This window comes from Corapipo altera, unplaced genomic scaffold (genome assembly GCF_003945725.1).
Source record: "Corapipo altera isolate COAL_440 unplaced genomic scaffold, ASM394572v1 50, whole genome shotgun sequence".
NCBI classification, from domain to species: domain Eukaryota; kingdom Metazoa; phylum Chordata; class Aves; order Passeriformes; family Pipridae; genus Corapipo; species Corapipo altera.
In genome coordinates, this window is record NW_020884889.1 from 2,624,117 (window position 1) to 2,650,410 (window position 26,294).

The 26,294-nt window shown below is 43.4% G+C and overlaps 1 protein-coding gene across 4 annotated transcripts in view; it reads left to right on the top strand.

The window, feature by feature from the left end:
* Positions 1-26,294, top strand: part of IGF1R (insulin like growth factor 1 receptor) — a 174,677-nt gene that overhangs the window by 17,802 nt on the left and 130,581 nt on the right. For all 4 annotated transcript variants that reach the window (XM_027644377.1, XM_027644378.1, XM_027644379.1 and 1 more), the window contains exon 2: positions 12,787-13,332. In XM_027644377.1, coding sequence (XP_027500178.1) covers positions 12,787-13,332 — 546 coding nt within the window. The remainder of the gene's footprint in view (positions 1-12,786; positions 13,333-26,294) is intronic.

Sequence of the window (26,294 nt, forward strand, 5' to 3'; positions counted from 1 at the left end):
GGGGTGGCTGCAGTGGCACAGGGAAAATTAGATTCTTCCTTTAACTTCCAGATTGGCAGCTGTTTTACTGTAAAACAAGTGGTGGTGCTGGGGAAGGATGTGGGGTGCTATAATTAGTTCTGGGATTGCAGAGCTTGGTGAAACCTTCCTTGTGTCCGAAGGAAACAGTCTCACCAAGGCTTTGTTGAATGTAGTCTGGGTCCAGAGAGAAGTTGATTTTGGTGCAGTCCTGTAGCCGGATTCTAAATTGTTGGGAGCAGTTCCTGCCTGTATGAGTTTCCTCCTCGTGAGGGGACAGGCAGAGTTATTCCTGCTGGTGGTCCTTCTGTTTGAGAGATGGTACCTGTTGAGCATCAGCTAATATTTTTTTGTCTACCTTGCAAAGTGTCTATTGTTATAAAAGAGTTTCTGAATGCAGTGAAGCTCCAGAATATGTCATTCAGGTTTGAGTATCTAGGAATGTATTAGTTCGTGTGGTTTCTCTTGCTTCTCTTTGTATAACTCCTCCTTTTATTTGTTGCAATGGATAAAGGTCACTGTTTAATTTTTAATCTAAGTCCTCCAAGGAAAGATTTCTTATCACAGGTTAATTATAAATATATTTTCTATAATAATTTAAATATTAAGTAGTACACGCTTGTTAAGAAACACAGAGCACTTTGCTGAAGAAACACACTTGCCCAGAAGGCTGAGGTTCCAGGTGTTCTGGTACTAAATCACCTCTTAACAGCAGTTGCCCATTCCACAGTTCCTTCAGGGAGGATATTTTAATTTTAATTCAGTCAACCAGGTCAAACAGTTGATAAGTTCTATGGCAGTCACAAAAATCTGAGCCTGAAAAGATATTGTGTGTCATGTCCCCCCTGCCCCAGATGAAAATTGATTTTTGAGAGAATGAGGTCTTTTAAGATAGTGATCTTACAAAAAATTGTGCTTTTCAAGAATCAGGTGAGGTTAAACTTAGTACAGCATGTTTAAATCCGCTTTCTCCTAGTGAATGCAACAAGTTAACTTTAAAGGTGACTTGAAAGATGTTTTTCCAAGTTAAAATCTTATTTTGTACCTATCTCTCTGTAAATATCCACTGTAAAAACAAACCAAAACTGTCACTTGGATAACATCAAGGAGAGAAAAACAACAATCTTTTATGACTCAAATTTCTTCTACTTCCTTATGTTATCTCCTTCATGACCAAATAGTGAAATAGTAACCAGGGAACTGGCAAAATTCAGCTTAAGTAGGTGTTCTCTAGCTCTGTCTTTAGCTAAGGGGGGGGGTTGTGCAAGGTAAAGGGTAAAACAGTGATGAACACAGAGATCTCCAGCTTGGTCTTGCCTTGATTCTGGGATAAATATGTGCTGCTGCAGATCCCAGCAAAAGGAGGTGCCCAAAATTGGGAGTATTTCAAGCATCCAAACTCTTTGGTTTGCCTGAGTCCCATCTCCTGTAATTTGTTGCATCCTCCTCACCCCCAGAGTTTTACAACACTCTTCCCCCCAGTTTTGGCTCCGAGGGGGAGCAGAACAGGTAACCCCTGGTGATGAGCTGCCGAGTGAAAGGTGCCGAGGCTGTGCTTGGCTCACCCGGCTGGACCCACTGCTTTCCCACGGCAGGATTTGGTAGAAATGCAGCAGGGCAACCTGTTGCATCCCAGGCTCTCCAGTAATACCATCCAGAGGATGAGCAGTGACTCTCCTGCTTGCTCTGCCATTCCAATGCTCTTCTAATAAAGCTGTGGCAGTAATTGCAGTTGCCAGGCAATGGAACTCGGCACAGCCTGGCTGGTTCTGTACCCAGATTGTTCTGTTAACCAGGATTGTGCATCATGCACAGTGCTGCCGGGCAGCATCTAGAAACCATTTATAGGGTTGTAAATCCAGTATCTCAGGCAGTATGTGAATGTAAAATGGACACTGTGGGCTGAAATGTCACCTGGAACCTAAAAGTGGGGAAAGGATTTGGGAGTAAACCGCTGTTGACCCTTTTTTATTAACAAGGTGTATATTTAGGGTTTTTTATTTCTTTCTTTTACATTTTCGCTGTTTTACAGTGAGGGTCAAACAATTGCTGATCAGATGATCTGTGTAGACAGGCTGAAAATCCTAAACCCAGGATTGGAAGCTTTCCCTTATCTTGAGAGAAATGAAACTCTTGGGGCTCTGGGACTTGGCCTTGCCTAAGGGGCTCTGGTTTTCCATGCTGAACCCTGTTTACCTGGTAGCTTCTCACCTGTGTGCATTAAGGGTGCTTTGTTTGTGGAGAGATTCACCTAGACTGGTATCACAGAGCTGTTCTGTTTCCTTTTTCCATAGTTATTGTGCTGTGATGTCTCTGAGACAATAAATACCGTGTGAACACTGCCCTTGTGGTAGAAAGGACAATTCCCTTGGCTGGGCTGTGTTTGTGACACTAAAAGCCAGTCTAAAGCATCCAATTGGCCAGAAAAGTGAGCTTACCTAAGAACTCCTCCTGGTAGAGCTACTTTGGTTTATATTTGCCTTAAATTGTGTTCTGGTGCAACTGTTTTTGGTCGATAAGACCTGAACTGCTCCTTACCTTGGCTCTGGCACTAACCCAGGTGTTTTACCTTGTATTTGGAGAGGAAGGTTCTTTTTTTTTTTCAATCCAGTTAGCTCATGGCTGGAAAGCCCCACAGCACCTGCATATATGTAATTTAATACCTTTAAAGCCCTTTTTGGGGATTGCAAGTTGGTCGTATTTTAACTGCCTTGAGAAAGCAGGTTGCAGCATGACCTATGTGATTTTTAAGCTGAGTAGCTGCCGTGTGAAGGGAGGGGAGGGAGGGTTCTGTGTTCTGTTAAATAAAGTTTGATAGCACTGACCTTTTTCTTCTGTGCAATCAGATAATAATTTTTTGACACTATGTTGAATCTCTGTTTGAGTGGAAATACAGGACTGATGGAAGTCTTAGTTTAATTTGTTAAAACAGAACCATTGCTGTGGAAGGCCAGGGAATGTGGGATTTCTGTGTTTCATTGCTTAAGAGCTGGTTAGCACAGCATAGTAGGGCTGTGTGTTGCATATTGTTGAGTAATTGCATCAGATTTTTGATTTTTTTTGTGGATCTGTGACTTGCCATTAAATCCTTTGCTCACCATCGTGGCTGCAATTGCATGTGATGATACTGTTCTGTCAATTTGCTTCTAATGAAGCCTAAATGATGTGGCCTGATTGGCCAGCTATTTTTTGGCAATAATAATTAAAGGTAATCCCAAAAAACTTTAAAGAGTGACAGGTTTCCTAGATTACTGCAGGATGGCAACCCAGCAGGCAGCTAAGGATAGTAAAGTGTCCCTAAATGTGAGTTGCTGGGCCCAGCCACATGATGAATTTTCATTCTGAAAGGATTTGGCTGCTTATCCCAGCTACCTAAGTGTATATCCCATAGGTTCCTGTCAGCCAATTGCTGAGTCACTTGGATGTGCAGGCATCTGTTTTAAAAACAAATAAATAAAATCCTACACATGACTATTTTTTTTTTTTAAAGGTGGAGAAGAACAGTCCCCAGGAGAGATGATTTTTGTTAAGCTCTATTGTCATCACAGATTGTGAAACATAAATTCAGTGTTATAAACAGCTTGTAACTTCAGCCTTCCACCATTTTTGCTTTAGCAGGCATTAGACTGAAGCTGCTGCCATTGGGTTTAAACATTATTATCACCATTATAGAAAATGTTTTACTCCCATAGTTATTGATCTTAACACGCCACCTACTCACTTGTGTCTTAAGTATTCTGTGTAAATGGCACAGTCTCATTTTGTGGTGCTGTCAGGGAAGTTATAATGCAGGATAAGAAAGTGCACAGGTTTGAAATCCGTGTGTCCTCCTGTGAGGAGGGAGCTCATCTTTAGTGAGTTAGGCATTATCTGCTTTCTTCTGTGGTTTTTTTTGTTGTTTAGCTTAGATAATTTTCTCACAAGCTTGTGAACTTGACCGTACTTTGATGTGTTGCAGTGTAATTTATGGAATTATCCTGGAGTTACATTCAGCTGGTGCTTCAAACAGCTTTTCCTTCCCTGTCAGAGCACCTTGGAGGGGTTTGAGTGTTCAGCTGCAGCCCTAAGGTTCAACAGTGGCCTTCAGTGTTTGACACACTCCGGGCATTAATGGGGGAGGATTTTGCTCTGAGGTTGATCTTCTAGTTACCTCTTTGCCTTCTTTTCTTCTTCTTTGGCAGAGAATCCCACAGGCATTACCCTTCACCTGGGCACTGCAGATCAGGGTTAAAAGTTGGGTGCTTCTTTTCCATTTGCTTTGGTAGCTGGGGGTTCGGGGGGGGCCATGAAGTCTCGGCCTCTTGGATGTTCTCCCTGCTCCAGTTTTTCCCTGTGTACCCACGAGGACAGTAAGGAATCCGTGCCAACAGAGCCACTCACGTTGTGCTATTTCAGCAGGAGGAGGTAATGGATGTGGCTTCCCAGGAACCCCTGAGGGATGGTGGTGGGTCAGCTCAGTCTTGGTCAGAGAGGATTCATTTGGGGGTGACTTGTCACGAGGGCGCTTTCACGTGAGCTGGGCTAAATCCAGACCCACTTGCTCTGGTGAGCTGTGTAGAGAAGGCATCAGTCAGTGTTATTAAAGGGATTCAGTTCATTTTGTTGGCTCCATTTTTGCTAAGCTACTGTTCCTGTTGACATTCAAAGTAAAATGCTGGCAGGGAGAAAGCGAGCGAGATGAGGGACAAAAACGTGTTTTATTCTGAAATTTTATTTGTGTAAACTTATGGGGAAGTTGGAGGAAGTTCATGGAAAGCAACAATGCCAGAGATATCTTTAGTCAGTGACAGCTGAAAATTGCAAGAGCAATAAGGCAGAGACAGTTTGAGTTTTGATGTGGGTTGTAGCCCTTTTTTGTGTTATTTTTGCAAATGTTTTCTTCTGGTCAACTTGGTAACATAGTGGCCCTTGGATTTGGAGTGTATAGTTAGTAGAGTGGGAAAAGAGAAAATTAAAGTAGGATGTGTGTGTTTTTCTAAGGGCTGTGGGAGACAATGGGAACGTGTGTGGAGAAGTTGCTTTTTAAAGCATTTGCACCAAATTTGACTGGCCTGGTTGTGACAGCACTTTTTCCTTCCAGATCTGGGCAAAAATAATTCTGTAAAAGGTTGATAGGAGTGATGAGTGACATGAGGTAAATGAATGATAATAGACTGTATTTCTCAGAAATTACAAGCTACATTGCAATGCAATCTCCAGTCCCGTGAGTGTTCGGAAGATCACAGTGGTCTGGCTTTGTCCTCCAAGGCTTAACTTGTAATTAAATGGGAAAAAACCCCAAGCCCTCTTCTTTGGCCTTAGATATGTTATCAAGAACATTCTCAGGACTTATATTCAAATGGCAACAGTTGGTTTTTGTTTGGGTTTGAGTATTCCCTTTCGTGTTTGGAAAGCCGAAGATGGCAGCGTCCTACTGGTGCTGGAAATACAGGAGTTGAAATTCAATTATGGACTTGCTTGGCAAAATCTGAAATGATTGACATTTCCTGGATAGTGGGGTGCCTTTTATCTCTCCCCCCCACCCTGACAGATGTACCTTCCTAAAATCTTGGTAAATGTGAAGTGGTTTATGTAGCATATTCAACAAAGAGAAGCAGTTCAGTGGGGAGGGAGGCAGCTGGAATGGCGATGTAGATTTAGTTCCCTCCTTGTTACTGGTTCTGACATCCCAAGAGGTAACACAGAAGCGGCTTCCCTGGGAAGAGATCTAGTGATTGATGTGACACATACAGGATAGGTGAGCTTAGAGAGTACAGAAATTTTGTGGGAGGTTGTGTAAGTACATTAAAGACACTAAAATATATATTTCATTCATAGTGTCACTACGGAGGCAAAACCAAGAGCTCAGTGGGTGGTGGAATCCTGTGTTAATGTAAAGTGTCATAAGCAATCTCTCCAACCACTGATTTCTGTGAACTCCACATTTAATTTCTTTGCAGAGTATGCAATTAAAGAATCCTGAGACTTCAGTAGTAATTTTTTTCTTCCCTGTGTCTGCAAATGGTGTAACTGTGCTGAAACTTTCCATGGGCTCACAGGGAAATCGTGGTTGCTGAGCTGTTCCTTGTCAGTCTTTCTACCTTTGCCTTCCAAACCAGGAGCAAAACAGGCTTAAGCCCAGGCCATGGGCTGCAGTCCCTCTCTGTTCAACAATGACTGAATAACACTTAAAGATGATTTTTCTTCAGGGCTGTGTGACAGTCCTGATGTTGTCCTTAAAACAAGCATTATAGTTGGGAGTAAGAATGAAGAGAGAAATTAAGGTCAAGTTATACTTTTCCCTGTTTAAATTCTACATGGGCATCACATTTTCAGGCTATTCCCTCTCTGTTTCCAATGATATGTCCTTCTCTTCTGAGCAGTTATAGTCATGTAGGAAAGAGGTTCCTATTTTAAGTTTAGTTCCTTTTTTCTAACCTGATTCAAACCAGTTTTTTTATGTAATGTGGGGATGAGGATGCTGTCATCGGCTGGACTTGGTCTTTAACTTTCAAGTGTCTTGAAGGAATTTTTTTGGAGCCTTTGGGTTTTTTGCAGTGTGCCAGATAAGCCCTCTGTGGAGTTGCTCCAGTAGGTAGTAAACATGTCAATATGCAGGCCATGGTAAGTTATGCAGATCTAAATCCACCCTATGCCATAAACATGTTCTTTGTTGTTATGAGAGAGGGATGGGAGCTCTGGAGATGATTGGCTGAAAAAGGATGCTGCCTCCTGGGAATGTGGGATGAGGGCAGCTGGACTGCAGCCACATTCAGTAGCTGCTTTGGACCCTTTCTTTGTAAGGACCTGCCATAGATTAAAACTAAAAAACACATGATGAAAAGGAAGTGGCTCTGTTGGGAATAAATAACAACACTCTGCTGATCTCCCAGAAAGACCCACAGCTCTGAGCTGACATTGCTGAGGGGTGATGTGGTCAAGCCTCTTTCATTAGAGGAGTTTGGGAGAGCGCAGCGTTCCCGTGTTCAGGAACATCAACTCTTTGCTGCCCAGGGAGCAGCAGTAGCTGTCTGGGGAAGCAGAGCTCTCCTTGGAGTGGAGTGTGCTCAGAAAAGCCATTACTGGCCAACTGAGCTGTGGTGGTGTGAGCAAGCCACTCTCTAAGAGTAGAACCAGCCACAATTGTTTTTTTGTATTAAGCCTTGTAGTTCCGTCTTTGTGTAGGAAATCATCCAGCACTGCTGGTAACATACTGTGCTTGTTACCACTGTGCAGAATTTCAGGGTATAGGAGAAGTTAAGCAACCTTATGGCCTCCTTTAAAAAAGAACTCTTTTGAACTTTGTGGATCACAGGCTTCATCCTCAGAATGGGTGTTAGAGCCCCTGGGCAGGAAAACAATATGGAATTAGAACAATTTTTGCACCTTTTCAGCAACCAGTGTAAGGGGATACCCTTTTTAAAATGGAAATGCTGAAGGTATCCAAGCTCCCTGTTTAAGACAAACTTTGCATCTCTACTGTGAAGTAAAGGAAACAATTTTCACAGAAGGGAAATCAGAAGAGGGGAAACAAAGGGAAATCAGAGCATGCTGTGGGTTTACAAACCAGGAGAAAGGTGAGCGGGAGTTGATGTCGCGGTTGTTGGTGAGATGGTCGTGGCAGGTTGTCTGTCCTGATTGTCTTTCAGAGATGTGAAGGCTGCTCAGGCTTGAACAGTCTCTGTTGCCAGGGAAAGCCTGACCCAGACTGGTGTTGAAAAGGCCTCAGGCTTGAAAAAGGGATGTGCTGGATTGGCTGGTGACTCAGAGCTGCCTTGGTGCTGCTTTGTCTGAGCCTGATGTTGAGAAAGCCCAGATAGTGGTGGTTGCTCCACCTTTAACTTCTGGCTGGTTGAGAGGGTATTGTGCAGTGTACTACAGCCTTTTAATGCTATCCAAAAAAGTAGAGGGTCAAAGGCAAGGCTTAAAATGTCAAGGAGTGTATTTTTTTTTTTAAAAAGAAAAACATAAACAGTTGTGTTTCTTCAGAAGTTCTAAATGAAGTAACTTAGATGAATACAGAATTGGAAGCAAGGACTGCACCATGATGAAATAGCTTCTTGTAGGAAATGAATCCTTATTAAAAACAGTGGATGTGTGAACTGTCAGTGCTGCCCTGTAACACCTTAGTATTGATAGTGAATTAGCTGTGATGAATTTGGGTGCAGCTGGGAGGTGGTGTAGCAAGCACAAGCTGTGGTAGAGGGTGAGTGTTGGACAGAAGGCTTTCTGCTGCTTTGTGTGTCATAGCAGGACATTTTGGAGAAAGAAGGGTTCTTTCCAAACACTGAAGGGCAACGGGCAAGTCCTTTTAGGAGTCTCTAGTGACCTGAAGTAACTAGTGGATGTAGGTAAAGAGTGAAGAGCTGCTGCCTGGACTGTTTGGTAGTAGGTGGTGATGAAATAGCAGGTGTTTATCCAGGTGGCAGTGCATTCTCCATGTCAGAATGGTTTATGATCCAAGTAAACACTGGCAAACCATAGTTGAAGTTGAGAGGAATCCACTGGATCACTGCACTCTGAGCTGTGTGTTGGAGCTGGCCCAGGCTGTCCCCAGTGTGTGCAGGGTGGGTGTGTGAGGCTGTGTGCTCACAGTCCTGCTCCCTGCTGTCCCAGCTGGAGCACCACTTCCACAGGGACCTGCCAGGAGGTTCTGCCAGGTCGAGGACCAGGAATTACTCTCATCATATGAACCTGTTATGTGCAGTCATTTTTCCTGGTAGTTCATTGACCCCATCTCAGTTGTGTGACCAGGCTTGGATCCATCCTCTGGCCAGGAATGGGCTGCATGTCCTCTGGAAGACTGTGGTGTGGAGTGGGTTATTTCTATTACCTTTGGAAGTTTCCATGCCCTGCAGCTTGCCCATGGGATGCTCCCTGAAAAAAGGAGCAGAAGTGGGGGCTTCTTGTTGGATACCAGGTGAAGCTCAGGACTTCTGCACTAAAAAGCTTCTTCCAGGGAGTCATTTGTGTTCATCTGGGTAAAGAGTGCACTGCTTCTCTTCAGTATTTTACTGTACTGGGGAGTGATCTTTTTAACAAATAAATATTTTTGTCTTTAAAGAACCAATTTCTGACTCAGAATTAGGTGCTTAGTTTCGAATAAATCTGATAAATGATAGGCAGTTTAAGGAAAGTCTTGGAAATCTGTAAGCAGCTGAATGAAAACAGCATGAATCTGACTATTGGTAATTATCCTGGGTGTTTATAATCTGCCCAGAACTAGTGGGGCAGGGTAATAAACAGCTGTTGCATTTTTATTTTCTGTTAGTGAGCAAAATAAATACATCGTAGTTAATTTCCAGTTCTGAGCTGAACACGAAACAAAGGCCAGTTATCCCAGTCGTATTAAAAAAGTTCTCTAAGCTGGGATATCCAAAACTGTTAAATGGAGTATAAATGCTCTAAAGAGCATTTTCAGTGCACTTCATTGTATCTGACAGACCAGTTTATATTGTATGTCCATATAGGCTTTCTCTAAAATGGGATCCAAAGAAAACACAACACAGCCAGATGGAAATTGGAGTTGACTTTGAGCTCTGATTAATTTGTTTTTCATATAATCCTTTTCAGGACAGCGAGAAAAAACGTGAGAAAAAGATGATGTATTGTGGTATAATTAACTCTGGTGAACAATGTGAACTTAAAAGCCATATCTTAAAAAAAAAAAATAAAAATGCACTAGTGGGAACTGTATTTCCCAAATGTCGGGATGGACCAAGATGCTTGTGCTGTTTCACGTTTGGGTCTCTGCAGTTCTCATTATATACGTGGAGTTCTGCAAAACATAACTCACTTCATGAACTAATGAACTAATAAGTTCTTAAATCAAAACATCAGCAGCTGTTCATCTGTGGTCAGTTCCCAGTGTTGGACCCCACTGGACTTCATCCTTCTCCATATTAAGGGGATGAGGTTTCATAACTGAGGCAAGCGAGTGCAAACTTTTGCCATAAAGCTCTAGAAATTTCCCTGATTTATAAAAAGCATTAAATATCTCAAATTAAGTAACTTTCAAGCTGAAACAATCATAAAGCTAAAAGCAGTATGACTTTGAAAGCCCAGCCTCAAACAGAGACATGAACAGATATATAATGCTTTAGTTAACGTTGCTGCCATTTCTCTTACAAATTGTTCTTTAGGGTATTGTAACTCAGCTGTTTTTAAACCCATCACTCTGGAACCTTGCCTGCAAAATGTCAGCACAAGTGCAAATTTTATTTCTTTAACAAAATAAAGGGCTTGGAGCAGTCAGGCTTTCTAAACTTTTATGGCAGGAAAATAAATTTCTCTCCTTTTGCTTTGCTGCGGCAGGAGCTGTGACGTTCACCTTGTCCTGCCAGCAGGTAGAGACAGAAACCAGAATGGTTTAATGGGAAAAACCCAGTGTGTTCCAACTTGCCTTTTTAAACCAAGAGGAGCCCAATGTGGGAGTGTCAACACAGCTGTGTCCTTGCTGGGCTGTGCTTTGGGCTGAGGGCTCTGTCCCTGGGGATGGGTGGAGGGATGGTGGCTTTGGAAGACAATTTCAGAAGTTGGAAGCAAGATGTGGGGACCAGCTCATTGAAGGAATTAAATCTGGGATGAGGTTGCCTTTCCTACAGATTCAGGAGAGAGAGAGTCATCACTTCTGCACTAACCAGTGCGTCTCTTACCAGATCTACTGTCTTGGAGCTCTTTAAACTCCCCCTCTTCCATCTGGCTTCTAGAGCTGGGTAATACCAACCCAGTCACTCCTTTAAGTGCTTTCCTGAAGTTGTTCAAGCCTTGACCCCCTTATTCCAGGCAGTAGCATGCGATTTTTTGGCAATCAGGATGTGCTCAAATGGGGATTTCCTGTCTCACTGGACATGATGACCAAGTGTTACTGTTGATACGTTAGTTTTGTTGTTTGTTCTTTCTTTTTAAAGGTCTGGGGAATGAACTTTCTTGCAAATAGTTGCTTCAGTGTAGCAAGTCACATTTAATAGCCTCTGCTTTCAGCTTGAATCTTTACAGAAGGAAGATTAGGTAATAGTTTGTGTAGAAACATCTGTTTCCTAACAAAGATCTCGCCCTATTTTATTTTTTTATGTTGTCCCACTAACCAGAAAGTCCTTTAGTCTTTTAAAGACTTAGAAGTCTTTAAGTCCTTGTTGGGTATTAGAGTTGCTGTGGTTTTAGCTTGCTCATGTTCTGGATCCTTTGTTAGCTTAAGTTATTAGCCTTAGATAAGTGTTGTGGGATGGAAGGGCTGCTTTCTATTGTGAGCGCAATTTCTGAATCTCTGGACAATTTGTCTGGGTTAGAATTTAAGTTTTTTGGCTCCAGTGCTTGTTTAGACCTTTTCCTTGTCTGAGGAAAAGATGTTGTTAAAATAATTAAGCCTAGCATGCATTAAAAGAGAACCTTTCCACAAAATTGAATTGCTTCGGGTTTATTTGAGTTTTGGGTTGCTTAAATAAATTGGCTTTTTGCTTTGTTTGCTTACAAGCAACTTAGTATCTATTATGGGGAGTCTTTTTATCCATGTTTTCTGTAGAAGGCCGGCTCTGAGGGTTTTGAAGAACAACAGCTCTCTACACTCTGTAGTTCTTTGTTTTACATCAAAGTGCAGTTTATGTGTCTAATTATTACATTATTAGTACACACTTCTTCCAGCCCCTTTAATGTTGTTATTGTGATATGTGTCTAATGCAGAAAGACCTAATATATAGATTTATTAGGGAATAAATCCTTTTGGCCGTTGTTTTCTTGAGAGTTCACTGAGTTCAGTCTGCTGTTTTCAAGGGGAAATTCCTCACTGTGATGCTGTGCATTCTTGTAAACAAATTTATCCTGTGTTTCTTAGAACTCAAGAAGCCTTTTTATATGTTGGTGCCAAAATTAGTGAAACTTGGTTTACGGGAACATGCAAACAGGAATTCAGTGCATTGCTACAAGTCCAAGCACTTTGTTTTCTTCCCAGTCCCAGTGCAGGAAGTGCTGACCAGCTTTCCATGGAGTTAGTATTGTAGCAGGACTAGTATTCCAAGAATTAGGGCTCGCTTGGCTCGTGACTCTGGGAAGAAAGAGTGATTTGAGGTGTAAGTTGTAACTTTCTGGGAAGTGTCCCCTTTGTGTCTTAAGAGGGGTGGGGAGTAAATTAGCAGTGTAATGACCAGTGAACCACCTTCTGTATTACCTGTTCTGTTTGCAGTGATGTGGCTGCAGCCCTGCTCAGGTCTCACGAGCCATGATCTGATTTGGAGCAGAGTGTGCAGATGCATTTGGTTTGTCTTTGTGTTCCTCAGTGCAGCTCTTGTCAACAGCAGCAATAAAGCAGCATTTCTCTGTGTGCTGTGGAACACAGAGGGAGCTGCCATCCCTGTGCTGCTCTTGGCAGTGCTTGTGGTGATCATAGAATCAGCTGGGCTAGAAGGGACCTCTGAGATCATCAAGTCCAACCCTTGATCCACTACCACCACAGTTGCTAGACCATGGCACTGATGCCACATCCAGTCTCATCTTAAAAACCTCCAGGGACGGAGAATCCACTACTTCCCTGGGCAGCCCATTCCAGTGTCTGATTACCCTCTCTGTAAAGAAATTCTTTCTAGTATCTAACCTAAACCTCCCCTGGCACAACTTAAGACCATGATAGGTTAGGTGCAGGTGTAAATCAAGCACTCGGTTTCTATTTTAACACTGCAACCTAATTAAGAAGTTAAAAATTTTCTGGCCGCCGGAACATCCCGCTTGTGTTCCAGTTTCAAAAAAGCTTGGAAATGCCTTATTTACCAACTTTTCTTTCTCCTCTTACCTTCCCAGTTTGCGGGCCAAACGTCGACATTCGCAATGATATCCACGAGCTCAAGCGCCTGGAGAACTGTACGGTGATCGAGGGGTTCCTGCAGATCCTGCTCATCTCCAAGGCAGAGGATTACCGCAACTTCCGCTTCCCAAAGCTCACCGTCATCACGGACTACCTGCTGCTGTTCCGTGTGGCGGGCCTGGAAAGCCTCAGTGATCTCTTCCCCAACCTCACCGTCATCCGGGGCAGGAACCTCTTCTACAACTATGCCTTGGTGATCTTTGAAATGACAAATCTCAAAGAGATCGGGCTCCACAACCTGAGGAACATCACCCGCGGCGCCATTCGCATTGAGAAGAACTCGGACCTGTGTTACCTCTCCACAGTGGACTGGTCTCTCATCCTAGATGCGGTGTCCAATAACTACATCGTTGGGAATAAACCTCCAAAGGAATGTGGGGACTTGTGCCCGGGAACGATGGAAGAGAAGCCGCTGTGCGAGAAGACATCCATTAACAATGAGTACAACTACCGCTGCTGGACCACCAACCACTGCCAGAAAAGTAAGATCTCAGTAGCTACTGTGTTTTTGTTACCTCTCCTTGAAGTGAAGGTTTAATTTTGTGGGTTTATTTTAAGCTCTTTAGCAACTGAAGCTTTTGCTCTAGTTGTGTGTAGTTAACGTGAGTTACCCGCTTACCACACAAATAGATTCCTCCCCAACCTGTAAAGGCTCATCTAACTTGGTTTAAAAAGCAAAACAAAACAAATCAACCACCGTAAACCCCAAACCCAACAAACTCCCTGAATTAATTCCCCGTGGAAAAGATGAAAAGTGTAAGTATAGAACTAAAGCCATTATAGCAAAGCTGGAGCCAGTTTTAGCTCCCTTGAGGACTTTGGCAGGAGGTGGCCATCGAGTGCCATCACCTCCTTGCTAGAGGGACATTCTGTGCGTGCCAGAGCCATTGCTGTAATGGAGCTGTTGACTGGACTTTGACTGTTCTTTTCTTCCCTTGGATGCACCCTCTGAAATCCCTGTAATGGTAAATTCTGTACCTAAGAACTTGTTTACTGGCATCAGTTTGTGGAGTACAGTCTGCAAAGAGTCAGTGGACATCGTGGCTCCTGACAAAATCATCCCTGCCTGTTTTGTACTTGTCTTTCTGATAGCAAAGTATTAGCAAAAACAAAACCTGATCTCTTCTCGCTTTTTAAAAATAGAGTAAACAAGCACATAGTTTACTCAGATAACACGATTCCATGGCAGGCTTTTTGAGTTCATCCTGGAACTTTAGGAAAGCTGAGCCCTGCAGTAGCAGGAGGGCTTAATTACAAGCAGTCGTCACTGTGCCTAAATTCCACATGGCATCTTGACCAAAGCTGCCACAGTGACAGGAAACACCACAGGGTGAGAGAAAACAGGACCAGTATAATTCAGGTTACCTTCATTTGGGGATGTTGATTTTTCTAAAGTGGTTCATCAGTTGCTTGTGAAGCCCTCCTCGTGTTCAATTAGAACTGCAATTAAAGCAGCTTGTAGGGCAGTTTCAGTCAACACATGCCAAAAATACCTCTGGAAAAAGGCATTTGGAGTATGTGCTTTTATCAATACTTACAGGAAATAAAGTTCGTTTTTTAAACAAAGGCAAGAAAACCCCCTCAGCCTGTTACTGGGAGACTTTGTGCTTTGTCCAGGGTGAGGGGAGTGTTGTTGTGAAATGTTAGGCTTCCTCAGGCCAAATTTATGTCTTCATTAACAGACTTAACTGTTGTCTACAGAGGGTGACCAAGGTGATTCCTGTGCAACCCTCGGTGCCTTCAGTGGTTTGAATGGATGTAACCAGAGTGATTTAATGAGATACAAGGACTTAACTTGCTTTCTGTTGTGTGCTCTGGCTGTTTGGAGTAGACAGAAGTAATGTGCAAAAAACCCCTTTTGGCTTCTAGGGGAATGTTAAAATAATTTGGATCCCAAATGCACATGAGAAGAAATCTGTTTAAATAAAATGAGGTCATAGTTAGACTGTGATAGCAAGACTTTGAAGGCAAGGGTGTAGATAACTTTTTTTTTTTCCCCCTATATGCTTTCATCTCCTTTTGTGGGAGATTGTGAAGAAGAAAGCAAGTATTGGAAACGAGCCTTGAAAGGCTTGTTATGAGCATTACACTGTGGAAAAACCATCAGGTTTAGAGTATCTTAGGGTGCAGAGGGTATAAAGAAATTATCAAGTTCTAATCAATAAAGGGAGGGAGAAAATTTGGACCTATTTCAATTTGTTTGTTGTGATAAGCCACTGACTTGGAGGAAGAGGACTTTAAATTTGCCGGCCATTCATCTAAAAAAGAAAACAACCCCAAAGTACTCCTGTTCTGAAGGAAAAGAAGGGAGGTATAAATGTGCAGTTGCTCCAAAGGAAGCTTTTTGTCTCTCCTGTTAGATTGCTTGGGTGCTTTGGCACTGAACTCCTGATCTGGAGAGGACTCTTACAGTACAAAATCACCCCAGACGTGAAAAAGAATAGAAGCAAGGACTTGTCACTTCCTGAGCGTTTCAGTCTGCATTTTCCTACCAGTAGAGATATGACACCTCTGTTATTTTCCAGGGAATATTTTTCTAGTGTAGTATCTAATTTAACCCTGACATTCTCCTTGTGCGTCACAGTCATGTTAAGCTGAAAATGTTGTCTGTCACTCAGCGTTCCTCCATGCCTTTTTATTTTCCTTTGCTCTGGCTCTGTGGAGGAGTGTGTATTAAATCTCTCCTGTCCTTGTTTAGGTTTTTACGCTGAAAGATCTGAAGTTGGTGGGTAAATGCTGTGTGGGAACACTCGGTACTTTAAGTAGCCTGGCTTCTGTTTAATTTTGCCGTTGAGTGGAAGTTGTTTTTTTCCTTCTTTTTCTCGCTCACAAACGAAGGAAGAAGCTTCTGCTTCCTTCAATATAACTTGTGCAGGAACAATGTAGAGGGAGAAGGGAGGGAAGGATATGCTGTGTTTGACTTAAAATAATCCATGGACATTTGTATAGAAGAGGGAGCCACAAAGCAACTGTAACTTCAATTTGTTTTTTATATTTAAGGTTGAGCATAAAGCGTCAGCGGCTTTGCTGCCAGTTTGGTTGCCCTGGTTTCTGTGTAGTGTACATTCCTTTACCTTGGAGTGCCCCAAGGCAGCAGCAATACTAGTTTGCTCTCTTTGGAGCTGCAGCACGTTGTGTTGGGCTTGGCACGCTCTCATCTCTCTGACTTGCACCTACTTTTGTTTTGGTGTATCAAATACCAGCTGTACCTCCCTGGAGCTGCAGGTCCACGTAGAAGAACCCTTCAAGATAAAAGGAGAGGACTGAAGTTGTTTGTTTGCAGCAGGAGTTGTGCTTTGGGGCACAGGTGGAGATGGAAAAGACAAAAACTGAGCGTCCAGACAGACAAATAAGATTATGGCCTTCTGTGTTTTTCTTTTTTTCTGGCAGTTGTGGCTGCTGGAAAGGCTTCTGGAAGCTGCCTGCACCTTGCTCAGGGATTGGTGTGAGAACCAGAAAAACTGTGTCTGATGACACATTCGCTTTGCCTGTCCAGTGGTCTGCTGTAAAGAAAACTTGGGTTGTTTTCTATATTCCTGTTGCTGATGACTAAGTTTTGAGGTCTGTTCCCTTGGTCACTTAGGCCTTTCCAAGCCTGCAGACACCAACTGTAAATTATACCCTTGAAAGCCTGCTTGGAAGTTCAAGATCCCTTGTCCACCATAACCCTTGTGCTCTTTTTCAAGCAAGTCCAGCTAACGCTTCCTAAAACACTTCTGGGATTGCTGGGGCCATAAGAAGTGAACTGGGTAAACTCCTTATTTGGGAAAGTAATAGCAAACCCAGCAGTTAGCTGTACATGTGATATACGGTGTTCGGGTGGGGGTTTTTTGTTGTGTCTTTTAAACTTCACCTGAACTGGGGGGACAGTGGACAGATAATTAAGTTGGAGATGCTCTCTGTCGAGTATTAGCTGAAATGCTTCCTTTAATACTCAGAGAAAAGAAAGATGAGGGATCTGGTTCTGGGGGGACACAGGTATCTGTGAGGAAGGGGGATACTGAGTTCAGCTGCTGCTTCTTGTGTGAGGCAATGAGAGCACAGTCTGGATTCTGCCCTTGTGAGAGAGCAAATTATAGCTCCCCTATTCCCCAAAGGGGGTGGAATAGCCATGCTTCCTGTAAAAGCAATGATGGTGAGTATCTGAAGAGCGTGAGGGAGTTTTAAGATTAGATTTGCCGCTGGCATTAAAAAAAAGGAGGTGTAAATTGGCCTTGTAGAGAGAACATGGGTTGGGGCCGTGAGCACTTGGTTCAGAACATACGAATGTGACATGAGAAACAATAGCTCACGTAGACCCTGCTTCCAGAACCACAGGAGAAAACTTCAGCTTCCCAATGTGTGAAACTGAGGACCATGGCAAAGGCATGTGAGGATTTGGAGGCTGATAAAGAAGCAGATGGCAGCTGAGCACAAAGTGTTTTTAATGAAAATGTATCCCCATTCCTTTCTGAATTGGTTTGACAATGGCCCGAAAAGATACCCGGTGTGTGAGGAGCGGGAGGGAGGGAATGACAGTGAGTGGGAAGAGCGGTCCATATGTGCCTTCTACTAAAATGTTCAAACATATGGAGACAGTAACATGATGTATTCTCACAAATATTCGGGATCTGCTCCTGTTTGTTTACACGGAGCTCAGCGGATAATGCAGTTGAGTGGTATCGGTTGACATGGCTCCATTGACTTGTGCAGCGCTCACAGTGTGTGCCAGCTGGGAATCTGCTCCCTGTTCATTCAGCAGAGTAGTGGGGAAAACCATGTGCTGGACTTTTTTTTCCTCCCCTGCTCTCTTTCTTGTTTTCCCCTCTCTGAGGAGTATTCACTGTATTCCCCTGTCCTTCAGAAATATTGAACATACGTGAACATGAGGAGAGGGGAAAAAGTTTGGATCCAGAGATGCTGAATCAAGTTACTCTTATTTTGCTTTAAATTACATTTGCATGCCTTTTTTTTTTTCTGTTTGCTGCTTCTTTTAAACTTTCTATTTGTTTTTTCCTTAAACCCTGAAATATAGTAGATATTGTGTATATCACAACATGCTTTAAGTTTTGCTCTTTCATAAACAAATTAGATGTGGTGTAATGTGAAGCTGATCTATGTAACACCAATCCTACCTTTGTTGGTTTAAAAAAAATAAGCAGCATAAAAACCTGACTGTATTTTGAAATGGACAGGTTGTTTGTTGGTTGTGTTTGGTTGGTATACAAACTCTCCAGCAAATAAACATCATCTGAAAGGAAAAAAACAGACCAAAAAAAAAAAAATTGTAAAAGGCACAGTTGGTGTCACTGAGTTAGAAAAATCTGGAGCACGTTAAAAAAAATTTGTTAGTGTTTTCCTTCTGAATGAAGTTTTTTGCTGACTTTCGCTCCCCTCCTGAGAAGTCTGCTCTCCAGCCAGAGGTTTCCCAGAATTTTTATTATGGCTGTGAGAGCGTATTTAATTAGTAAGCTGGAATGGCCACAGAGCAGTTTAGGCCAATCTGCAGTTAATTACTGTAGCAGTGGTTTATATTCTGAGAAAAGGGCTAAAATTAAACAAATGTATACTTGCCATTTTTCTTAGTTCTGTTGTGAAATGCCATAACCTGGGAAGGATGTCTTGAATCTTGCAGCCTGCACTAGTCACTGGAAACTAAGTGCTAATGTTGAATACTCATCTTGGCTTCCTGGTTTCTTTTGGCCTAAAGGTTTGTAGAGGACTGTTTGTTTTGAGAGGTCTTTAAGTTTGGGAGTTTTACTTTCCAGTGTTGAGACACGATGCAGTGAACTTGGTCCACTGCTGACACTTTGCTACACGCTTGGAAAAAAAAAAAACCTCGACTAACAAACTTCTAAAAATACTTAAAAAACATTAGAAGTTTTCCCCATGTTTTGGAATAAAGAATTACAAAAAGTTTGAAGTGTTCTTCAAGGGTTTTGAAAATTCCTGGTGTCTTTCCTACTCACAGGTAAACACACACACTTTCATCTTAAGAAGACATTGTATTTTATGCTTTCTTTGACTTGCTTTGTCTTTGTCAGTCCAGAGGTGTTTCTGGTCACCAAGTGATGTGTAGCCACATTCTCTGCTATTGGAGAAATTTATTTCTTTTATTGTCATCTCTGATGATGGGAAGGGGTAATCCATGTGTTGTGGAATGATACAGTAAATGTTGCTCTGATTTCAGTGGCGCTACCATTCCTTGTAAGTGATGGGGTGGTTAAATGAGTGTGCCCAGTTACTCTGAGTAATATAAACTCTGTTTTACATGGAGACCATTCTGATGGATGTACTTGAATTGTCTCTTGCCAATAAACCATTTCACCATCAGAAGAAAAACTGCAGAAATATAACTGGAGGTCACTGATAGGAAATGGGAATTCCCTGGTTTTCTGGGTTGCATGTGTGTTAATTCCTCAGCTGTTTCCCTGATGCTGGGTGCTAAAGGGTGGGGAAGAAAAAGAGTGCCAGTCCTTCCTACAGGGAGATCCCAAAGCATCCCCAGATATCACACCGTGTGCGTGACAACCTTCCAGTGTGTAGTGCTTGGAAAGAAGTCCTGGTCTAACCTCCCATTGTAGGGAGGCTCATGGGAGAAGGGAATGACTCTGTAGCCTAAGGGGCCTGAGGTTGTGGAGCAGAGGGGAGAGGAGCTGATGTGTGTGACTCAGTGAGGATTTCTAAGATGTTGTTTATTTATTTCAAAGTTAAAAAAAAAAAGCTTTAAAATCTCAGTAACATCCTGAAGGTATTTGCAGAGTACTGTGTGTTAGTGATGGTTCAGAGATGTGATAATCTGGTGCGAGCTGGAGTCAGAAACAGAACACTTTTGGTTTTACTTCTGCAATACTTTGCTGTTCCTGGCAACTTGCTTTCATCCCAGAGCAGGGTGAGGGTGATGCCTTCTTTACAGAATTTTTTGGTTTACCTTCCTGTGCAGCAGAACCACACTAAATCTGTGCAATTAAAGACACACCTAAACTTGAACCAAAGCTTTGATTAACGTGCTTAACGTGCATTTCCAGGTCCCATTGATACATATTAGACAAACGTTTGATAATAGAATAGACAATTGTATTGGATGGTTAATTAGATCTAATGTAAGGCTTTAATTTTATGATGAATTTGCAAAACAGCTGGGAGCTGGGAATAGCTAGCAGTGTTATAGGGAAAATGTCAGGGAAATGTCAAGTGTAAAACCAGGAGAAAGCTGTGTTTTTGCTGTGCTCTTGCAAATGTCGCAGGGACAAGGCAAACTCAGCCTGGCTTAGTGCTTCCTGCAATTCCCTGTGGCTCTTATCCGTGCAAAGAGTCCGGCCTGGAGTGGCTTGTTGGTTTTCCTGGGGATTTCTGTTTTGACAGGTGATGCTTGTGTGGATGGCAAACGAGGGGTGAGCTTGAGCTGCAGTGTTTTTATCCTGGTGGGGGCCCTAAAATGATCTGTCCTCCACCCAGCTGTCCATTTCCACGGAATGTGTAGAAATAATCTCTTGTGATGACTGACCTGCAGTTGAATTTGGCTGAAATAGGCTGAAGGGGGTTTGGAGGTGGGTGTGTGAGCCAAGCCACTGAACTTACCAGCTGACTTTTCCTAGGAAGGAAGGGTAAAACTTAGGTTCAATCCTGGATAGGAATCACATTCTCTAAAACTTTTGAATAGGAAGAACCATTTTTTCCTGTTTTTCCTTCCCCAAACACACATGAATGTAGGAATGAATTGTCCTTAAGCGTTTTCATAAATTGTTTTTAGGTGGCAAACAAGTTTGTCAGTGTTCAACAGTCATGAAACAGCCTTGGTTTAGCCTTCCTTCCCACTGATAGTGGGATTTCCTTCTCAAGTCTGTTTATGGCTCTGAGAATTAACTTCTGATAAAAAGATGCTGGGATAATAATATGTTAATACAGCTTGTTGAATTGCCTTTTCCTTCGGAGGTGAACTCAGCCTGGTTCAGTTGTGACTGTCTCTTCCTCCCCCTCCCCGGTGCAGTTTGCAGTGTTTGGAATGGAATGTGCATGTGCTCCCAGCCCAGCGCTAAAAATGAGCTAGCAAGGGGTTTGCCCACCATGAAATGGGGAGGGTCTGAGGTGCTTTTTAGAGCTGGAAACCATCCTCTCAATTTTTTTTGTTTACTGTTTCTTGCTGGGCAAAGTGAATGTATGGTTGGTTACCTGCCCAAAGCACAGTTCTCTGTGCCCCAGCTCATTATTGAGTGTGTCTCTGTAGCCCTTGACAGTGCAGGAGAGAATGAACTCAGCACAGGACTTGAGGATCCCGCTTGGAAAGGCTGGGTTTTTTGGGAATTTGGTGGCTGATTTGCACGTTCAGAGGGATTCAGGAGGCAACTCAAAGTTGTCGTGGTTGCCGGTTAAAGTTCAGCTTACGCTCTGAGGTGGATCAAACTTGTTTGTACACCAGTGTGACCCTCCTGATGTGTTTTTTCCTGGTTGCAACACCCTGGGTTAACAGGCTCTTAAGTGTTCCCTCCTTCATAAACACTGCTCCAAAGCTGTCCAGACTCATCTCTTCCCAGCGCTCTCACCGTCCCCCCAGTAATGGCTTCTCTAACTTTTTACTCAATTATGGGGTCTATTTGTCTTAAATCAGTTTTTTTCCCCCCAGTTGATGTGTGAGGGATGTAGATGGATGATTAAAGGTTATAGTTTTGGGAAATGATGCCATTTAGGAAGCATGTTTGAAGTGTTGAGCGCGCGGAGCGAGTCTTTTATATCAACGCGGGCCTTGGGAGAAGGAGATGTTTTTCTATGTATAGAAACTTCCCGTATAGGATGGCAAGAGGAGGTTGCAGGGGGGTTGCCTGTCTCTTTAAGTGGGTTTATAATTGGCTAGGAATTTTTGTCAGCTTAGTCACTGCAGCATTCAGCGGATGAGGGAAAAAAACCACAGGCCCCAACCGTTAAGGCCCTGGATAGGCTCTGTCATCCCAAAGGAATGCATGTGAACAAAACACTTTGTGCGGTGCAACCGTTGGCCTAAACAGTATTGCATTCTTAAAGCAGGCTCTGAGTCACATGGAGCAGATGGATTGTTTCACTAAAATGGAAGTTATGTATCACTGAGCGCTCGGATCGAGCTTTTAAGTGTGGTTCCAATAGGTCACGATGTGTGAGGGTGATGAAGGGGTGCAAAGGGCGGTGGGGGGGGGGGGGAATCAGCTCCTTGTTTTGTGGTTGGAATCGTTTCTGTGGCCTTAAAAAGGTAGGAAAGTGTTTCAGTTTGTTAATTACTGGGCTGGCACACCAGCCTCAAGGGTTCTCTCTAGATTTCAGACAAGTCTTAATTCTGAGGCACTTTATTTCATGCTGCCCAAACTAATCCAAAGGAACCCCTGTTTTGGGGGGGACAAGGAGGGGAAAAAACCCCAAACTAAACCCCAAACCTGTTGACTCTTCTCTCAATGAGACCAGCTGCTCCAGTCTTCTTCCCCACCCTGCCAGGCTTTTGCCCCCAAGATCTTCCTTGGAGCCTTCTCTCCAGAGCCGGGAGTACATTGATTAGTGAGGGAGTAGTTCTGTCTCCCAGGGTGCCTCTATTTGGCTTTATCTCTTCCCTTCGAGGGATTCGGAAGGATCTGATAGGAGCCTTCCCAGTCCCCAGCCTTTAAAGCGTGCAGGGGAGGAGCTGTGACTTCTGGCTAAACTAATTCAGAGCTGTCAACTGGGGTGGTTTTTTAATTATTTTTTTTTTCCCCCTTCCTGTTTTATGGGGAATCCTCTTTAAGGAGTGCTCTAGGATTTAGTGGAAAACCTGGCCTCCAGTTGGTCGATATTGACAACTGCCGTCACTTGGCAGCCTGTGGCTGGTGGGAGAGCAGCGAGTTTGGAGGTTTTAATCCGGTTATCACCAAGGCAGGTGTTTCGGAATTAGTGCCTCCCCCTGTAGTATTAATTGAATCTTAAATCATTACAGCACAAAGGGGAAACATTGACTGAATTCCCTTCCATCTCTGGAGCTTTCCTCGTGAAGGCGGCACATGAATAGGGGCTCTCTGTTAGGGGAGATGGTTCTCTTTCCGAGTGCCTGGTGAAGGGTGTTTGGCAGAATCAGAACTGACTGGTCCACGTGAAGCGCTACATGCAGAACCCAAATTGCAGTGAGTCACTGTCTGCTCTGTCTTTTGTGATCTGAGAGTCTGGGATAAAGTACTGCAGTGGGTGTTAACAGATAAAACCAGTATGCAAATCCTTAATTCAGAGATGAAGGCTTCTTCCTCTTCCACTCGCTGCAGTTGTTTGTCTGTGTGCATCCGTTTCTCTTCTGGAGAAAAGAAATTAAAATAATCAGTAATACCTTGCACCAGGAGATGAAGAGAGTGGTGGCAGGGAAAACAAATACTGCTTCCAGCAACCAGCTGTAGAGAGAATTTAAATTCAAGGGCTGCTTTAGGATATCAAGTGGTTTACAGGAGAATATAAGTAATTGGAATTTATCTTACAGATGAAAAAAATCATAGTCTTCCCAGGCAAAAAAAATACTCTTTTCTGCCCTTAGGGTGCTTCTTTGAATGGTTAGAATTGTCTGCACCTGGCAGATGATCTTTTAAGGAGAAAAGTGAAGTAGAGGTGTTGAGAGGGTGTTTTTGGAGTGGGGGATGCAGTGGAAATCTTTCAGCTTGGCAGTGCCTGGTGACAGGGCAGGCCACTGAAGGCTGTGGTGATCACAGGTACCAGCCTCAGCTTCTTGCCTCTAAAAGGAACATTTTGCTCTGTGAATTGGCATTGCTGTTTTAATCATGGCACTGTTTTAATCATACTGGGATCTGTGTGTGTACCTGTCCTGTGCTGTTCATGCTCTGGATTTTGGGTACGGTGTCCATGCGCTTTCAGGTTATAAATTCAACATCATGCATGTAGTAGTACCTGAAAACCTCAAGCTGTGAAGCTTTCTTGCTCTTCTTGTCTCCTTACTTAAGTGTTTATTGGAATGGTAGCCGGCCTGGGATGAGGGAGGAGGAGGAAACACCGTTCCCCAAGACGGGGCTCACCCATCTCCATAAATGGTGCAGAGCTCCCTGTGGATCCTCCAGGAGAGGCCCTTGTTTACAGTGAATGTGCTGTAGTGGGGTTACTTCAATGACATTGCAGAGCAAGAGGCAAAATCATTTGCTTTTGTGGGTGTGCTGAGTGGGCTGCATGATCTGACCTGCATGTGAGGGTGCTGTCTGGACAAGGAACATCATGAGCAAGTGGACAGCTATTTTGCAGTGTTATCCTGCTCATTCTTCCAGTATCCAGGAGACACTGGAATTGGTGCAAATAACTGTGCCGTGCCTGGTTAAACACAGTACCCTAAAGCAGGAGTTAAAGAACCCCTCAAAGGACAAATCCCCACCCTCAAATCTTACGGTAAAGGAAAGGAGTTTCCTCCCAGCTTGTGTTCCCAGCAACAGCAGCAAGTGTGGCAGTAATTTGCCTGGTTCTCCTGTCTTCCTTTCCAGGCCTCTGCCTTTGCTGTTCTCCCCTTCCAACATGGGTTTGGAAATCTGGGAGCCTTCCCTTTGCCTGCCTGGCCCTTACTGCTGTTCTCTGCAGCAGCAGCAGCACAGAAATGATGTGCCTGTCCAGTCCATTCTGCTGCTGCTTGGTAAACTAATGAGCAGAGGCACTGCAGCTGCCAGGAGGAATTCCTTTCCAGCAGTTCTGCGAGAAAAGTCAGCAGGATTAGGGCCTGGTTCAAACTTGATTGTTCAGCATATCTGCTATGCAAACCATTTGGGTGAGGGAGAGAGCAACCAGAGTGGCAACCAACTTTGCTTGAGGCAGAAACGAGCTGTGGGAACAAGGAGGAGACTGTCTTGTCTTTATAAACTGTAGTGCTGCTTAGAGCATTTTGGTGTGTTTGACTACAGACATATATGTATGTGTATTTTTTTTTTCCTCTTCTCTGGAACAACACCCCAAGTTAGTGTCTGTCCTGGCTTAGAGGAAACAATTATTTCAAAAGCCTTTCTTAATAGCTCTCCTAATCACCTTGTGAGCTGCTCTGATGTTTTGCTGTTTGGATGTGCCTGCTCGTGCCAGATCGTGCACTGGATCTCACAGTTCTGGAGCACCTACTTAGTTATCTATCTAGGCAGGGAGCATTGGGGCACCTCCCAAGTATTTAAAAATAGAAATAAACATCTCCTGCTCGCTCTTCCTTCCCTGATTAAATTTATAGGGTTTGTGTTGGGCTTGTTTTGGTTTGTGTGGGTGAGTGGGTGTGTCTTGTGGATGAAGAATTAATTGTGAGGGAGCTGGAGTCAAAGGAATATGTTTGTACATTAGTTTGGAAGCTGCGAGGTCTTTGGTCATTTTGCTTTATTGAGTCACTTTACATGAAGGTTCTGCTTTCTATGCTTTTAACTTTATTTTGGGGTTTTTTTTGGGTCCCAGTGACTGTGTAGTGACCTGCTGCTGCACTGGGAAGCTGCAGTCCCAGCAGTGGGAGGTGATCTCTTGGGCCACTGCCATGAAGCATTTGAGGTATCTGGAGACAGACCTGGAGTTGCGGGTACAGAAGGTAGATTTTGTCATGGTGCTGTTGGAAAGACATTCTGGAAGCAGGAACTTTCTAGGATATGGCTGTTGAAGTGTAGTGACTGTAATACCAACAGAGGAGGAGTCTATAGATGTGATTACAGTACTGTGTCCTTGAGTAAAATTAGGTGAAGGAGGTATTCCACTCTTCTTTAATTTTCTTGTTAAGTGCTTTGTTGTGCTGGTAATTTTTTTCCATTCTTGTGAAGCAGGTGTGGTTTAACCTACCTACATGCTGCAGTAATAAACACTGAGTGTTGTGTGTAATACATGGAAAATAAGATTAGCAGAAATAATAAAAACACGGTGTTTGTGCTGCTGCAGATGCGAGAGCTAATGGGACAGCCAGGGGCAAGTGATGAACCAGTTAAACAGGGACCAGGCACTCTGGTTTAGCAAGCCCTTCTCTTCTGAACACAACCATGGGTACAAGTTAGACTGTGATTACTAACTTGTTTGTTTGACTTTGCCTCAGTGCTCCCTGAGCCAAGCTGCCTTAATTATATGAGGGAATTGCTTTTCAAAATGACTTCCAGATAAATCATTATCTGTACTTGAATGACTCTTACATCTGTAGCAGTCTTGTCTCCAGGTGAGGAAAGTATTCCTGAGGGTCTTTTCTGTGTGCATTTCCTTGGGAAGGCCTCTATTGACATGTCTCAGTCAGTTTTCTCGCTACCTATTGCACGGGACTAGGGAAGAAAATAATCATTGTAGAGAAAAGTGTTTTGGGCCAGATGGTCTGTTTTATGGCATGGAACATAGAGGGCTGTTTGATTTCTTACATCCTTTACTCCTGCCACTTCAGGCTGTGCCTGGAGGGGACAAAGTGTTTGGTATCTCGAGTCGCAGTGGCGCAGCTCTCAGCAGCTGAAGGTAAAGCCTAGACTGAGATGGGTTTGAGAGGCCCGTCCTCATCCAGGGA